The sequence below is a fragment of the Nilaparvata lugens genome, unplaced genomic scaffold (genome assembly GCF_014356525.2).
Source record: "Nilaparvata lugens isolate BPH unplaced genomic scaffold, ASM1435652v1 scaffold6175, whole genome shotgun sequence".
Taxonomy (NCBI): domain Eukaryota; kingdom Metazoa; phylum Arthropoda; class Insecta; order Hemiptera; family Delphacidae; genus Nilaparvata; species Nilaparvata lugens.
In genome coordinates this window covers 1-17,655 of record NW_024091936.1, presented here as the reverse complement: position 1 = coordinate 17,655, position 17,655 = coordinate 1, and the positions used below count along the sequence as shown (strand labels likewise).

The following is a 17,655-nucleotide window of genomic DNA, read 5'->3' as shown; positions in this document are numbered from 1 at the left end:
GTGGAAATAAAACGAATTGAATTGTGAGCCCATCGATCGCATCATAATATAATAAAATAATAAACTGTATTGCCAAAAACAATGCATACAAAATATAGTCAATCATCTAGAAATTAAACTAATACTAATAAATAATACAATTATGAATCATTATATACATTCAATTCTCTTGACCATAAATTAATCTCATGCAACGGAAGCTTCCTGTACGCATGGAGGAGTTGCTGCAGACCCTAGAAAATCTCTTATAGTAGAAAAAAAATAATTTGTTTATCGAATTCCTTACATAATGTATCAAGTAATTATAACTAGGAAATGCAAAAACAAGGCATTGAGAAACAAAAGTAAAAGTCATACAACAAATAAAGAATAAGTGAAAGCTAACAACAGAAAAAAATGGTAATTAAAATAACTTTAGAATTGAGAAATGTGATCTCTCACTGAACAACAAAAAACATAGCTTCGACGCCTCCGGAAGAAGACCGAATAGCCACTCTCTGATCAATCTACTGTACAAGGGGTACGATTGGCAAGATCTTACATGTCAGGTAAATTATTGAAGAATTTTGGACTAAGAACAAGAAAGATTTTTGAAAATGGTGGATTGGGGTAAGTGAGCTCTATTACCATGTCGCGATGAAGATCGAATAGTATCCACAACTGCGCCAGCATTGCCACTCCTATTAAAGAACATCTGCAAAACTCTAAAAACGTACTTATATCTAAGTGGCAGAATATTTAAATTTAAAAAGAGAGGAAAGGATTCATGCAATCTTGTTTTCCTCATCATTATTCTTACAAAAGACTTCTGTAATCCAGATAGCGGCTTCACATGAGTATGATAAGTACTACCCCAACAAGTAATAGCATAGTTTAGTCTGGAGTGCACAAATGCAAAATAAATCTGCCTCATGACACTCAATGGACACAGAGTCTCAAAAAATAGAATATGCGCATGAACATGTATAAATAGTTTTTAAAGATAGGATGTGCTGCTTAAAATGAGCTTATCGCTCAGATTTATTTAAATCGACCATTAAACCTAAATATCTCATAACATCCGTTTGTGGAAAACTGCTACAAGGACAATCATTTAGCCGCCCCTGACAATCAATTGAATGATATTAATGGGAGTGAGCATTTGAAAACCTTGAGACAGTGAAAAATTAACATAACAGACTTTTCAATATTCAGACTTAGCCTATTACACGTGAACCACAATGACAGCATTTAACATCGTAAGTAACACTCTCCATCAGCAATTGGGTTGTTTTTTCACCGTAGGTTAGGGCCGTATCATCCGCAAATGCTGTAAACTCTCCTTGAATGATGAAGAGTACAGATCATTAATGAAGATAAGAAAAATATTGGCCCAAGGACCGAACTTGTGGTACTCCACTATTAATTTTCCTCAGTGAACTTTTTTGACCATTGAGGAAAACATATTGATGCCTTTCTTCCAGATACCATGCAAACCACTTATGTACCAGTCCTCTTATTCCAACCCTTTCCATCTTCCTGAGGAGAATATCATGATTAACCGCGTCAAATGCCTTTCTTATATCAAGGAAGACACCTGTGACTCGGTTTTTATCATTACAATTCAAACTATTATGAACCAGCATCATGAACCTCCGAAGTGCCATCTCAGTGCTCAGACCTTCCCTAAAACCAAATTGGACATCAGAAATCACATTCAGCTTATCCATGAAATTAATCAATCTAAATTTTACAATTTTTTCAAACACCTTTGGAAAAACTGACAACAAAGATATTGGTCGGTAATTGCCAATCAAAGCAGCTTGTCCCTTCTTGAAGATGGGAATAACTCTAGCGATTTTCATATTTTGTGGAAAAATGCCCTCTGCGAATGATTTGTTGAAAATGTAAGCCAGCACAGGAGAAATAACATGTGAGATTGTCTCGACCAGAGCTGTAGAAATACCATCATCACCTGTCGCTGTACCTCTTTCAGTCTTGAGATAAATAATTCTACTTCTTCACAAGATACTGGAGACCAAAGAAATAATTTGAAACGTGATTTGCATTAAAAACTCTATCTTATGCTTCCTTTTGGTCTGCACTTGGAGCAATAAGGGAAGTCGACAATGAATTAGGCACATTAACAAAATACTCATTGAATTGTTCAGCAATAACTTTTGGGTCATCAACAGTTTTACCATCAATCTGGAGACTCTTTACACAATTTTTCGCCTTATTATTGCCAGCTAAAGAGTTAATGACCCTCCACTGAGCTCTGGAATTATCCTTGACCTTCTCAAACAGCCTACTGTAGTATCTTTCCTCTGTTTCCTTAATCCAAAGATCAATTTTGCGCTTGAAATTATTATATTGAAGCCGAAGTCGAGCATCGTCAGGCGACCTTGATACTTTTTCCTTAGCTTATCTCTATTCAATATTGCCAGACATAGCCAATCCGTCATCCAAGGTTTCAGCTTCCTCAAGCGGCGATCACTAGGACGAGCAAGAGTTACTTACTCTCAGCAATCGAATCATTCAGTATTTAATAAAAGAGTCAAATGATTTATTACAACAATCAGCCGAGTACACGGACGACCACGACTCCCCAGTAAGGATTTTAACAATATATTGTAATCAACTATTACTCTCTCATCACTGACATTGTGGGTAGTATGCTCATAAGTGCATGCCAATAAACAACCAATGCTTCGATGGTCAGTTATTTGAGGATCAATGACTATATAAATATATAAATGAGCTTAGTAAATAAGAATGATTGTTCATTTAAAGAAAACTGGGTTATAGAGTTAATAAGAGTAGGCAAATTCTGCAGGAGTTTAGTTTTAAGCATAATTATTATATTTCTACTTTTTAACTAATCTAAATAAAAATAATACATTGAATAGAAATAAGACCAATAATTACAAACTTAAAAATCTTGTAGAGGCTACTTTTAAAATATTACAAACTTAAAACAATTACAAACTTATAAACATGTAAAGCATGTAGGCTATTTAAAAACAAAAATTCAAAATTAACTCTTAGAAAACCATTGTAAATAATTTTTTTGGGTGGGGGGTGGTGTTAAGAAGAACCTAGCTAGGTGAATCAGTGTAATTCTGCATATTTTCATGTATTACTTGAAATTATAGGTAATAACAATTGAGTCATGAATTAGAATAGATGGTAAAAATTAAAAATACAACCCTACCCTTGTAACCTACCCTTGTAACCCTACCCTACCCATTTGTAACGTTACAAATGTTAATAAATAAAGAAGTGGCATGGGTGGGGACAGCGCCGTCCGGCGTTTTCGCCGGATCGTGGTCCCTGCACATATAGTACAATGCCCTGCTACTGCTTTCCGGCGGCAAAACTGGACGGCGAAGTAGAGAATACCCGGCGATATCGCCGGATCAATTTCTCGCCGGACCGGGGTTTTCGCCGTCGCCGGCGTCGCCGGAGTCGTGTGTTCTGCCCCATGCCTTCCTGTGTACTTCTTGCAACCGGACGGCGAAGCTTCGTCCGGCGAAAACGCCGGCGACAAGAAGAAAAGAAGACAAGAAACGTCCGGTTGCAAGAAGTACACAGGAAGGCATGGGGCAGAACACACGACGCCGGCGACGCCGACGACGGCGAAAACGCCGGCCCGGCGAGAAATTGACCCGGCGATATCGCCGGGTATTCTCTACTTCGCCGTCCGGTTTTGCCGCCGGAAAGCAGTAGCAGGGCATTGTACTATATGGAGATGAACACAAACACGGCGAAAACGCCGGACGGCGCTGTCCCCACCCATGCCACTTCTTTATTTATTAACATTTGTAAAGTTACAAATGGGTAGGGTAGGGTTACAAGGGAGGTTACAAGGGTAGGGTTGTAAGGGTAGCTGCTACGATATTTCTTCTGCAGGGTTTGCAACACTGATTCAACCCTGATTCAACTGGTTGTGTTGCCCTTTTTTCGTTCAGTGTCGAGTATAATATTGTTGTTACTGTCTAGTTTCCAATTTTTGTTCCTGTCATGTGTGCTGACAACGTAGACATGGACCTACTCATCAGCCTTGTTGCTGAAAAGCCTGGAATCTGGGACCGATCTTAGAAATATACAAAGACAAAAACAAAATTTTTCATTATTCATGTATAATTATTGCAATTCTACATTGCAAAATTCCACTATTTATCTATGCATTCTATAATAATATTATATTATCTTCATCTCATGTGTATAAACGTTCATTAAAATAAGAATATTATAGTAAAGGAAAATATACAGTATAAATAATTATATATATATAATATATATATTACATTATATTAAAAAACTTGTTCTGGTCATCCCTGAGCAGCAGAAATAGAGTATAAAATGCACCATGGAACAGTCTTTTTTCTACTATTGGATGAACCCAGATGTTCTGTTTCTGGTGTGCTTCTTCTTTCTCCTGTGTGGAGCAGAGATATCACAGCCAATTTCTTCCGTCTTGACAGTGTCATTTCTGAACAGCGACTGTCCTACAGGAAGGAAATATTCATCCCCAACAATAATAATAATAATAATAATAATAATAATAAATAATAGGAAATAATTGCCGCCGGGCCGGCGAAAACGCCGGACGGCAGCTTCGCCGTCTGTCGTGTGTTCTGAATGCTAATTGCCGCCGGTCCGGCGAAAACGCGGACGGCGATGTCGCCGGATCGTGTGTCCCTGCACTTACATTCCATCCCATTGTCTAAACGTCTGAATCTGAAGGCTGCCATATTTTTCTTCCACTAATTCCTTCTTCCATGTATTGAACACAATGGTTTCTATTATTTTCTCATTTCTTACACAGATGTTATGGAAAATTCGTCAGATGTACACAATAACGATAATGGTATTGAGTTTTAATGAATGATTGACTCCTGCTTTAATATCTTCTTCATAATGAAGGTAAATATATAAAAGTTAGTTTAACACATTTTAACTGCATTACACTTTTTTATAGAATTACACTATATTCTTCTTCCAAATAGGGTACAGTAATTTCATAAAACATTTTCTCTATTGACTATGACTATGACTATTGACTATTGACTATTGACTATGAGCAAAACCTATAGATAGAGGTCATGACATCAATGTTAATTCTGAAGTGAGACTCATTTTTTTTTGTATTTCATGATATATCATTGTACATATACTACATCATTTATACTAGACTATTGTACAAGGCTATATTTATTCTTCATACTATACAAGCAGGCAGGTAACCCGTGCTTCGCAAGGGTCTATTTTGAAACTTAACAAACTGAAACTTGAAGTAATGGAATGTAGAAGAATTGTAAATAGGCCTATAAGAATCCTCGGTTAATTAAAAATATCGAACAACATCTGGTTGAAGACAGCCTTATCATTTATATCGAAAATATTACTGATATGATACCAAGGGAGGTTGATTGCATCCTCTAGAGCGCTGTTTACATCAAAACGTTGAGTTCCTATAAGTGTATGTGCTACTAGTGGAAGGCTGTCTATTCAATTGAAAATGAAATAGATAAGATCGTGATTTGAAAAACAAGGAGCTGGAGCTTGGTCGTAATAGGTGACAAGATCAATATCACTTACAATGATAGATCCAAAAATGTGTGTGAATTATGGAGATGATATGTTGGCAATGTATCATTACAGAATGGAGACTCATTGATCTGACCATTGTAGAAAGCTGAAGTTTCTCAAAGTTGTTTTTTAGCAGATCGGAGTTGAAGTCACCAACAACAATTATATGCTCATAAATATGAAAGTGGTCCAAGAGAGCATTCTTGAAATGTCTGTTTCCCATGGAGGACATAGCTCAGTTACTTTCATATAATATGAGTTCCAAGAAGTTCCTGTTCTAATAAGTGATTTTAACTGTTGTTCTGTATTTTTTTTTTCAGGTGAGGAATCCAAAAGTCATCATGACTCATGCATCAGCATTCATCTTCAACAACATATTTCTCCTTCTTAGCTATTATAGTGGTCAGCAAATTAGCAACCAGGTTCGTTTCAATACTTTAGTAATGATACAGTACAATGAATTTTTCTTCTATTTGAAGTTTCTGCGATTATTCGTAAATTAGTGCTTTTCAAATCATTATTCCCAGTACCGTGAATGTTGGTGTTATATGAGATGAAAAATAAAACTTTATAGAATAAGATACAGGATTACAGAACTAGATAGAACCAACACATAAATACACATTTATTATTGAACACTTTCCAAAATCGTTCGGCTAATCATTATCTGCCGCAGGCAGGTTGAGGGACATAATTTGATGGCCATGATTGCTTGAAGCACAACAATAATTACAATAGGAGTTTTGACCTGCCACCACATCAAGTGAGTACCAACTACACCAAAGAGCATGCAACACAAATGAATCTACAAAAAGAACCGATCCACCACTGCAATACCCCGCCACCAAATAAAGAAACCTATCATGCACCCAAACTATCTTGTAAACAACAGCCTATATTGAAGTTATTATTTCCCCCAAGAATACACCACCAGCGACTACCACACCTCAAAAAGAGATTAGTTACACAATTCCAAATCAAAGCAGTCTACCCAGCAAAAACAATAATACTCAAATCCCATCACCATCGGACAACATAAGCGGCCGCCAAGAAGAACAACTAATAAACCAAAAGAAGTATCAGGATACTGTAAAGGAGTTGTTGAATATACATCAGATAGATGATGAACCGGATCCACATGCCACACCCGCACACGAGCGATCGACCCCCCATGCGGCAGACCAAGTACCCCAAGAGGAAGGAACGGGAGTACGGCACCAGGGAAAAGAGAAGCATGCACCGCAAGGCCTGGAGGTGGAAGACTAGGAGGCGGAAGCGACGATGGAAGACCAGCACACGCAGACCCAATGCCCGTTTCAAGCCACGCCAGCAGGACACCAAGGCAACGGATGAAGACCGGAAGGACCCAATCAACAAGGAGGAGAACGATCAGAACCGGAAGGATGGAGGACAAAGGATGACCAACATGTACAGAAAACACACACGATACAAGCAGGAGGCTCATCATTGTGACTGAAAAAAATGGACCTAGTAACAAGAATAAAACTGAAACTGGAAGAAGAGCAATAATATTATGAATTCATGCCTAGATAATAATGAAGTGTGGGAAATTAATGGAATGGAAATGGAAATTACTGTAGGATGGAGAGTATTTAATAAGATTAAAAGAAATAAGGAATTGTATAAAGAAAGTGAAAGTACCTGACTATATGGGGCATTAAATTGGGGCACCGAGCTTCGCTCGTTTTAGTTTCCTTGCCCTATTACCATAGGTAAGAAATGTATTGCTTCCGAAAAAATTAAGGTACCCCAATTTCCATACATTTCAAGGTCCCCTGATTCCAAAAAAGCGGTTTTGGGTATTGGTATGTGTGTGTGTGTGTGTGTGTGTGTGTGTGTGTGTGTGTGTGGTGTGTGTGTGTGTGTGTGTGTGTGTGTGTGTGGTGTGTGTGTGTGAGTGTGTGTGGTGTGTGTGTGGTGTGTGTGTGTGTGTGTGTGTGTGTGTGTGTGTGTGTGTGTGTGTGTGTGTGTGTGTGTGTGTATGTGATGTGTGTGTGTGTGTGTGTGTTGTGTGTGTGTGTGTGTGTGTGTGTGTGTGTGTGTGTGTGTGTGTGTGTGTGTGTGTGTGTGTGTGTGTGTGGGTGTGTGTGTGTGTGTGTGTTGTGTGTGTGTGTGTGTGTGGTGTGTGTGTGTGTGTGTGTGTTCGTGTCAGATCTTCTATAGTATAAGGACCTCAAGTTCCAATTTCAAGTCATTCCGTTAATTGGGAGATGAGATTTCGTGTACTCAGACGCACATGCACTCATACAGACACACACACACACACACACATACATACAGACCAATACCCAAAAACCACTTTTTGGACTCAGGGGACCTTGAAACATATAGAAATTTAGAAATTGGGGTACCTTAATTTTTTTGGAAAGCAATACTTTCCTTACCTATGGTAATAGGGCAAGGAAAGTAAAAACGAGCGAAGCTCGGTGCCCCAATATTGAACGTTATATGAATAAGGTAGCTATCATGTTATTTATATTATATGATAACACATGTGTGTGATACGGACAATGGAAGCGATAGGAACGTTATAATCTATGATATGTTGTACAATGACAAGGCGAACATACGTGAAACTCTCATTCCTTCATAAACGAAATTGTAGCAAAGTATTGGAAAACTAAATGAGAAATTAACTAGTTACAGTCCCAATAACAACTCACTCCGAAAGCATAGACTGTTCAATTTTCTATGACAGAGCAAAGATCAACTAAGAATAATTAATAATTATCATTAAACGAAAATCCCAATTGTTGCTGAAAATCACCCCTTAGACTTCTGCTACAGCAAATATTGACAACAGGGTTGACAGCTATGAGAGTTACTATACAAAAACTATTGTCAGCCCAGGAATCGAACCGGGTTCCGGTTTTTGTATAGTGGCTCTCATCAAATTTCCATCTAACATTCAAGCCTGTTGTCAATATTTGCTGTAGCAGAAGTCTAAGGGTTATTTCATGCATTTAATCAGGATTTTCGTTAATAATAATTATTCATTGATCAGCATTTGAACAAATGAAACTTCTAATTTATTTCCATCTAAGAATAATTATCGGAGCAAGTGCAAAAGCTCACACATGAGCAATCAAATTCAAAACTCCGCTTCGATTCTTCTTCCGAATTGATTGTGTATATTTTGTCTCTGTTGTTCATCCTATTTTTATTTTGCCCGCCTTATCAGTCCAAACATATCTGAAGCCCTTATTTCGCTGTAGTTTCTTGGCTCTGGCAAACAGCTCCCTCCGTTTCTCAGTGAGCGACCTGTTGTAGATGGGCATATAGATAGGCATTGCCTCCCCACTAACTAACATTTTGATTCAACTATAATACGACAACTGCTCAGATAGGTACCTAATTTAAATGTACAGTACAGATTGTAGCCTAACATAACATGAACAACCATACGGTACCAATTTAGTAGAATTTTATTAAGGGAAACTCACACAGCAACAGTCAAACGTACAGACAAAAGGAGAAACAATCAAACGTCTGCATGCAACAGAGACAAACTTAAGGTTATCCTTCCTCTATGCTATTAATTTGTGGTAATCTGTTACAGAATGAAATATTTCGAAGATATCTGGCAGAGCTTCCATGGATCAACAAGTCAAAGTGGTTCAAGCAGAGCATGCTAATTATGATGAGCCGAGCTAATGTTGATACTCAGATCAAACCATATGGAATCTTCTACCTGAACCTCACATCGTACAAAGATGTGAGTCACTTATTATCGAACCCCCCTTGTTATTTGTAACTCATGAGAAAAAAGAATAATGATTCGGTCTTGAAACATCATATTTAGGTAGTAGGATAATTTGAAATGGACAATCCTTTTCTTGGTAGCAATGTGAAATTCCTATTTTCCAACACTCCATCTATATATTAAGAGAGAGTAGGGTTGTGTTTGTTTGTTCGTGTGTTCGTTTGTCGTTTTTCGCATCAAAGCATGTCAACTGTGGATTGCATACGGGAAAAACGGGAATGATTTAGATCTCCAAATTTTGCACATAGATTCTAAAAATATCAATCTCGTGAACCTGGTATGCCAAATTTCAATTTTTCTTCTGAATTTTTCAGAATTAATGTTCAAATTTCATACATGAAGTTCCATAGTTACGTCATAGGATACAAAACAACAAATAATGCTTTTGATTCAATAAAGAAGATTTCTAATAAAAAAATACAACAGGAAAATTTTTAGAAAATCTGGTGTGGCGCACTCACACAACTTTCCTTGCCGTTATGAAAATTGATCACCTGACGCTAGTAGTGTTCCCGCGCATCTCAAGTCTACTATTCAAAGATTTGAGCCAGCTGGGCAATAACGCTAGAGACACACGAGGTCTGCTATCTCTTCATAGTGAATCATTTAATAGAATCATCAGTCCCCAACAGTTTGCAATTGGATAATCACATTTTCTCGAATTTCCAGCTTATTTTCAATTTTAGGTGAAAATGTTACTGAACATTAATTGTAGAGATTCTCATGCTCAATCTATTCTTCTCGCAATTTTTTGTTTGAATTGTATCTGAAGCCTGATAATTGAGAATCTAAAATCAAACTTTGCATAGATGGGGTGAAGCTCCTGAAATTTTTACAGGTATGGGACTTGTGGAAATTGATAGAGCTTATCGATTACTATTCCAGGTATAACTTTAATCAAAATCGTTGGAGCCGTTTTCGAGAAAATCGCGAAAACCCCTGTTTTTGACAACATTTTCCTCATTTTAGCCGCCATCTTGAATCGGATTTGATTGAAATTGTTCGTGTCGGATCCTTATAGTATAAGGACCTTACGTTCCAAATTTCAATTCATTCCGTTAATTGGGAAATGAGATATCGTGTACACAGACGCACATACAATCATACACACACACAGACACACACACCACACACACACACACACACCACACACACACACACACACACAACACAACACACAGACCAATATCCAAAAACCACTTTTTTGGGCTCAGGGGACCTTAGAATAGAAATTGGAAATTGGGGTACCTTAATTTTTTTTGGAAAGCAATACTTTCCTTACCTATGGTAATATGGCAAGGAAAGTGAAAATCAGGCGTCTATAACTGGAATGTAGTAATTGTGAAAAATTTCACATTGGTCAAACACGTAGATGTTTTCAAAAAGGTTCAATGAACATATTCAGGCTTTAAATTCAAAAAATACTACTCAAAAATCAGCGTTTGCTGAGCATTTAATTGAGAGTAATCATAATTATATCTACATAAATTCTAATATGAAAAGATTAGGCATTGATAATGAAAGTAATAATTGAATTTAAAAGAAGAATTTTATATCTATAAAACTGCAAAATTGAATAGGAATAATTTGATAAATATAATCCAATTTGACTTAAATAGTCCTATTTTTGATAAAATTAAAAGTGAATAAATAAAAATTTTAAATTTTAAAATATAAATTTAAATTTAATAAATTTTACCAGAAATTAATTAGTCATATGAATTTAAGCATAAATGTTTGTTTTATATCATTAGTAAACAGTTATTGAATTTTATTTTATTTTATAACCTGAAGATGGTGTAATATATCACCGAAACTAGTCGTGGAACTATTTTAAAGTTTTAAAAATAAAGGGTGCTATAAGATTTATTTTGTTTTATTAATTTATGTCATAGGCTACATTGATGTAGCACAGAAGTGTTTTTTATGAGGAGCTTATAATGTTGTTACAAGACATGATTTCGATACGAAATTTCAAGAGAAAAAGAATGGCGGACACCGCATATCGATATCTCAAACCGATATCTCAAACAAGAAGATATTCACATTATTAATCAATACTATTCAAAGCAGAAAGGAGAGAAAAAAGTCCGAGAATGGCTGCATATCCCATACACAAAGGTAATTTGTTGGTATGATAAGGGATCCTCCTCAAATTGAAAATACTAGTTCACTATTTCTTTGAAAATATGGTCCACCATCTTGGATCCACCATATTGAATGCAATTTTATTTTTTCAAATATGAAGGTGGTCATGCGATACATGATCTTGATACGAAATTTCAAGAAAAAAATGAATGGCGGGAACCGCATATCGATATCTGAAACCGTTCAGAAGATATTATTAATCAATATCATGCATATCAGAAATGAAATACTTGAGTGGTATTGATCTCTTTTCTGTATAGGGCTACTTGTAATAAAAATAGAAAGAAGAATGAAAATTTCAGTACCCTTTTGAATGATTTAATCACAACATGTTTCGGACATTGATGCCATTTTCAAGTGATATGAAGTAAATAAGATAAAACACATGAAGATTTTGAATTATATTTAAATTCAATATCACCTTCTATGAAATTCACGATGGAAGCTCAAGAACATGGAATAAATTTTCTTGATTTAACGATTAGTATGAAAGATAACAAACATGATTTTAGCATTTATAGAAAACCTACACATACAGATTGTATAATTCTAGAGATCCAAATCATCCTGGCAAACAAAAAAATTTCAACTTTCAATTCAATGATATACAGGCTAATGAATATTCCCATGTCAAAAGATAATTACAGAAAAGAGTATTAATTAGAAATTGAATCCGGGGAGTTTTGATGTCATGCAGAATAAAATCGATCATAAAAATCTCTGATCAGATGACGAGCGAGCATTATACCTTTCATCTACCTTGGGCTACTACAATATATTTTTTATGCATTTCCAATGTTATACTGCTATCCTCAAAAAGAAATAAGGAATGAATCAATTGGAAAAAAATAATTGTAGGCCTATGCATTGTCGTTGTATCCTGAGAATTTTTTCAAGTTTTTTTTTCCAGACTGGATCAAAAGTGAATTGATAAAAATGTTATAAAATTAGAGCATTTCATATTGTATGAAATTTAAATATAATAGCTATAGAAATATAAATATTGTATGAGAATGAATTTTTCATAGTATATTTTATATTTTTATACACTGAATATTACAAGATTCGAAAAAATATTTGGTCCCTTGAAGCTGATAGTCCAACAATAGCCTATGGTAATATTCTTGTTGACTTGGAAAATCTAGAACAGTTTACTGCATATATTGGAAGTAGCAGTATTTTTTTAATATTTGAATGATTAGAATCAAATTTCAATCAAACTACTATCTTTGATGCACTACTAATGTGGATAAGTACGTACGGTATTAATTTGGATATAGTCTTGTGTAGATAAATGCTCAACTAACACTGATTTCAGAAATTCTGGATGTTATAGATCTATGAGTTGGAAATTGTACAAACTTCAAGCTGATGCAAAAAAAAAAATTACTGAGATTTGAAGTAAAGCATTAAAAAATTTTATTATTTGGAGGAAATTTGTACCAAATTTTATACCATCATCAAACTTTATTTGTCCATCCCAGTCTGTTCTCTTTCAAGTTTAGTAACTATTTCGAAACATAACCTCAATTGTCTGTCTAGATGATGCATCAGTTAGTTCTCCATTTTGAGGTTATTTTTTTTCCTGATGCTTCTCTTTTCTCAGCTGGTCTGTCTACGGGTAACAAAAGCCACAAGAAAAGCCACACTTCTTTGTATGAGTTGAAATGATCATTTATGGTAATCTAGAAAATGTAAATAATTCTTCAAACTATTTTTTTCTCATATAAAACATGAATTTGTTTCTTTTAGTCTAGTGTATGATTTAGTTGCTCCAGAAGTGTTAAACTTGAGCCAAAATCTCATTCATTCACTCATTTAATCTTAAAAATAAAAATTGGTATTATTTTTCTCCATTAAATCAGTTTTTTAAACATGATATTGTTTCTCTTAGTCTAGTGTATGGAATTAGGTACCCCAGGAGTATTCAACTTGAGCCAACATTCATTTAACATACCTGGTTTTTGTTACCCCATTCCAGGGGAAACTTAGACCACCATGTTTTTTATATTTTTTCAGGTGAAAATTGTTCAAATAATTTTTTTATTACATGAAACAATAAGTCAAGATACAGACCCAAGTTTTGCACTAAGTTTCAAATCTGTAAATTGATTGGTCTAGATTCACCAGGTGTTTGAATTTTAAAAGTGGCCTAAGTAACCCCGTTTTACGGTATGTATTCCAATAACGTATCCAATATAAGAAAAAATACATTTACTGCGTTTCAACATAATTATATGATATCGAATTTGCAATATGCCGATGAATGACTGCTTTTTTCACAGTTGTTGAAAGCTGCTTTCTCCTTTGCGAACATTCTCTACACTTACAAAGCGCACGAGGAGAACAATGAGGTGCTGGAAATGACAATACAGGTGAAACTTATCTCAATGGGGCATGGACGGTCAAGGGAGGGCAATATCCCTCCATCAAACGGTTGAATGGGAAACAATAACTGTCAACTCATGTCAATATTCAACAATAGGGGTTCATGGCCCATCAAATAGTTTCAGTAACATAAGAAATATTTTCGATACCTACTCCAAAATCCAACACTCTGGTTCGCCAGCTTGACTCGATACCTACATGTATCGTTTAAAATAGCACTAAGAAAACAGTTTTATATCCATGAATGTATAAATTTAGTTCATCATTAATGGTTTCTAATGAGCACAATTATGTTTTTGTCTTTTGTGAAAAAATTGAATAAAATGACTTGAAAATTCGTTTTGAAACTATTAGTACATCTCTTATAACCTGATGCGAGTTATAAAATCGTTATTATACTTGAATCATTATTGCATGAAACTCACCATTTGAATCCAGGATTCGGTTTTTACCATACGACGGGCACATCCTTTGCTTTGCAATTAGATCTTACATCAATAAAAAACTGGTATATGCCATCACGGTTTAGATATTTTCGCATATAGATAAGCTTTGCAGGAGCTCTATGTTGCACCAAGAGCCAAACAGTCTAATACGTAGTTGGGGAAATTATAATGTCGATGGACCTGTACAGACCACGGAAATGAGAATCCCCGAGTAAGATTCCAAGTGTTGAATAACTCCACTTGACATAAAGAAAGAATTTTTGCAACCCTGCGCTACAGAATTCACATAGAATGGTGACTGAATCGAGCCTGAAAGTCTCTTTAACTTTCCGATGGAATGAAGCAAGCTCAAATTAATGAAAAATGCGGGCAGAGAAGCGAGCCTGCTGATTCTATTTTTTATCCAGTTGGGAGCCCAGGAGGCAGAGCCACCTGGCTAGACGGATAAGGCAGCGAAGCTAGCCTGCCGTCTAGTAATAATAATAATAACTAGTGACCCTGGATTGGAGAACTCGCTCATGAACTGGTGTATTGATATTTGAAATCCGCAACTTGGAATTAAACAGGATTGGTGAGAATTATGGAAACAGCTAAATATTCATTTTACAAGGATAATTTAACAGTAGGTTTCATTGGGATCTTATTCGAATTGAAAAAAATCGGAAAAGAACAAAATGTGGAAAAGGCCATTGAAACACATTGTGACTTGTCTGCAGCAGCTCACACTCAACGCAACCGGTAAGTGCCCGCGTTCAGTGTGACTGTTCCTATTGCTCTTCCCAGATTTTGTTTCTCATCTGCTGCTTTGTTATGCATGACCATACGTGCACTTGCACATAGACATCCAATGTGATCATACCCTAATTCTTCAACGTAGTGAGCTATTTTTTTCATCTTTCATCCCACTGACCACCTACGAAAGGGGTATAAGGATTTGTCAATTATAATCTAAGTCGTCTATTCCTTCCTCTTGAAAAAATAGTGTCCAACAATCCCCAACTTTGAAATGCAGCAACACACTGTTACCTTTAAACTGTGCAGAAGTCTTTGGTGGGCTAATTACTGTGGGCTCCGATGCCCAATACCTAAATTTTTGAACATTGACTTAACCGTCAAGATGAAAATGTGATTCATCACTCATCTATGAACTTCTATGAACATTTCATCCATTATGCGAGAAAACTCTGTGCGCTGTACAAAATCCCTTCCATTAACCTGCTGGACGATAATTATTTTGTACCGTACGGATGAACTTGAGGTCATCATGTATAAGATAAGGTGAAGCAAAAGACGTGACATACCCAGCATTACAGCAAGTCATCTAGGAATACAGTGAGGTTATAGTGGTTATAATGGCAGATTTGAAGTATTCAATAACATTGGTGTAGTATTTTAGGAACGTACAAATAAAACTCTTCTTGCTGCTGCCATTATCTATTTATTTAGTTGTTTACTTCTACACATTACAACAGCAAGTAACATGGAACCGAGCATAGAGTACTTAACCGTGTTTCAGGTTAGCCAACCAAAACAAATACATAACAATTGGTGTTTCTATCCTTGTCTATCATTCGAAAAATTGGATAGCGCTATTCTTTTCTAGGTCCGCAACGATGCTAGTTCGTTTTTCAACAATGTAGAAATATTATTCATTAGAAAATATTCAAACTCATTTGATGAAAATTTACTATTAAAGGCCGGTTTCCGAGCTCGGGATTTAGCCAAGTTCTAGACTTTAAACAGCTGGAGTCAGAAAAATTGGTTTTCTGAAACAGGGCATAGTCATACTTTTTATGATACTCTATATTTTCTCATTTCTATAATTGGAAATGTTTTTCCTTGACGAAATGAAACATTCTTAAATAATTCAAAATAGCTGAAATTTTACACTATTTTTTATTTATTTTATTTTGTGTTCAATTTTCTAGTTTTTCGAAAATTAATTTTTCCTCCACCTATTGTCTAAAGTACTTACTTTACTCCCTGAAACATAATACTAAAGTGTCACTTTTTCGCTCTAGGTAGTAAAAAACAGAAAAACTCCCTAGGGAGTAAAAGTGACTCCATTTAAATAACATGGGAAGCATCTCTATTTTAAAAACTTACATGGTAATAGGTTAGAAGGTCTAAGCTCAGATGAGAAAGCGTAATAGAGGTGTCTGTCATTGAGTCAACTGAATTCAATACCACAACCAGAAATTTGATCAACTCATGAAATAAATTGTTGTATGATATTATATTCTAATATTATTAATTTATACAATTTTTAAAATATTTATTCTATTCAAAATACCAGCCAACCAATATTTTTGATCTGCATTCTGCAATTCAAATCTGAACCACGTGATCTGGAGTCAGCCATTTTTGATAGCCCAGCTGATATGATGTTACAACTATGGCGATAGATAGCGCAATCAGCAGTGCCTATCAGACGACCGGTTTTAGGTTTTAGATTTTAGGTTATGTTTTAGGAAACATTGTCACCAATACGTAAGTTATTAGAATGACTTAATTGCAGTTTCTATAAAAAAATGTAGATGGAGGAAATGTTGTGTACATCACGAGTGAAAAATACTTTTTCTCCCTCAGGAAATTGTTGCCCTCGGCTTCGCCTCGGGCTTCAAACTTTTTCCTCAGGGAGAAAAAGTCATACTTTTCACTCTAGATATACAAATAACTATTTCTACAGTTACGTTGAAAAGTAGCCATTGCTGCACTGATTACAGAACGCAAAGAAGCACTTTTCCGCTCTAGTGCGGGAAAAGTTTTTCTGCACTCCAGATTTGCAACATGGCAACGCAAAATACTTAGTAGTTATATGGAGCAACAGTGCAGCAAAATCAAAATGAGGTTGGTAACAGTGACTGGGCTGCTATAGTGAGCAGAGGTGCAACAAAGCACAACGCGCAAATTATTAATTATATATATAACCAAGGACAACGAGGACGTTAGGATTTTAGGATTAAGGTTTTATTAATAATAAAATGACACAGAAAAACATTTGATGGATTTCAGGCAATTTACCCATAATTACCCATTTTTCATATTCAATGGTAACTGTAGGAAAAACTTAATGTGAAAACGTGCGCAAAGTTCCTTGCTGCACTCAACAAACCATTCCGCCCTCGCTACGGCTCGGGCGTAAAGGTTCTTTCGGTGCAGCAAGCGGTCCACTTTGCGCATTTTCTGACTACAGCTGTTAAAGTCTAGAACTTAACCTAAATCCCGAGCTCGGAAACCCGCCCTAGATCATTGACAATGAATTTTCTTAGCGAATAGAATAAAATTGATCATTTTAAAAAACAATGAACAGTT

At 35.8% G+C, this 17,655-nt stretch overlaps 1 protein-coding gene across 1 annotated transcript; it reads left to right on the top strand.

Annotated features, from left to right (window-relative positions):
* Positions 1-4,781: 4,781 nt before the first annotated feature.
* On the top strand, positions 4,782-14,230 carry LOC120356210. Its single transcript, XM_039445105.1, has 4 exons — positions 4,782-4,908; positions 5,895-5,996; positions 9,155-9,310; positions 13,792-14,230. Exons 1-4 carry the CDS (start codon positions 4,870-4,872, stop codon positions 13,945-13,947), a joined length of 453 nt encoding a protein of 150 aa, XP_039301039.1. The 5' UTR covers positions 4,782-4,869; the 3' UTR covers positions 13,948-14,230.
* The last annotated feature ends 3,425 nt before the right edge of the window (positions 14,231-17,655 follow it).

What these genes read in the sequence shown, in the direction of transcription:
- LOC120356210 (XM_039445105.1), top strand. Translation starts at nt 4,870, where the DNA reads ATGATTGACTCCTGCTTTAATATCTTCTTCATAATGAAG. An exon ending in GTCAGCAAATTAGCAACCAG is followed by an intron (nt 5,997 to 9,154) that starts GTTCGTTTCAAT and finishes AATCTGTTACAG; the next exon opens with AATGAAATATTTCGAAGATA. An exon ending in ACCTCACATCGTACAAAGAT is followed by an intron (nt 9,311 to 13,791) that starts GTGAGTCACTTA and finishes CTTTTTTCACAG; the next exon opens with TTGTTGAAAGCTGCTTTCTC.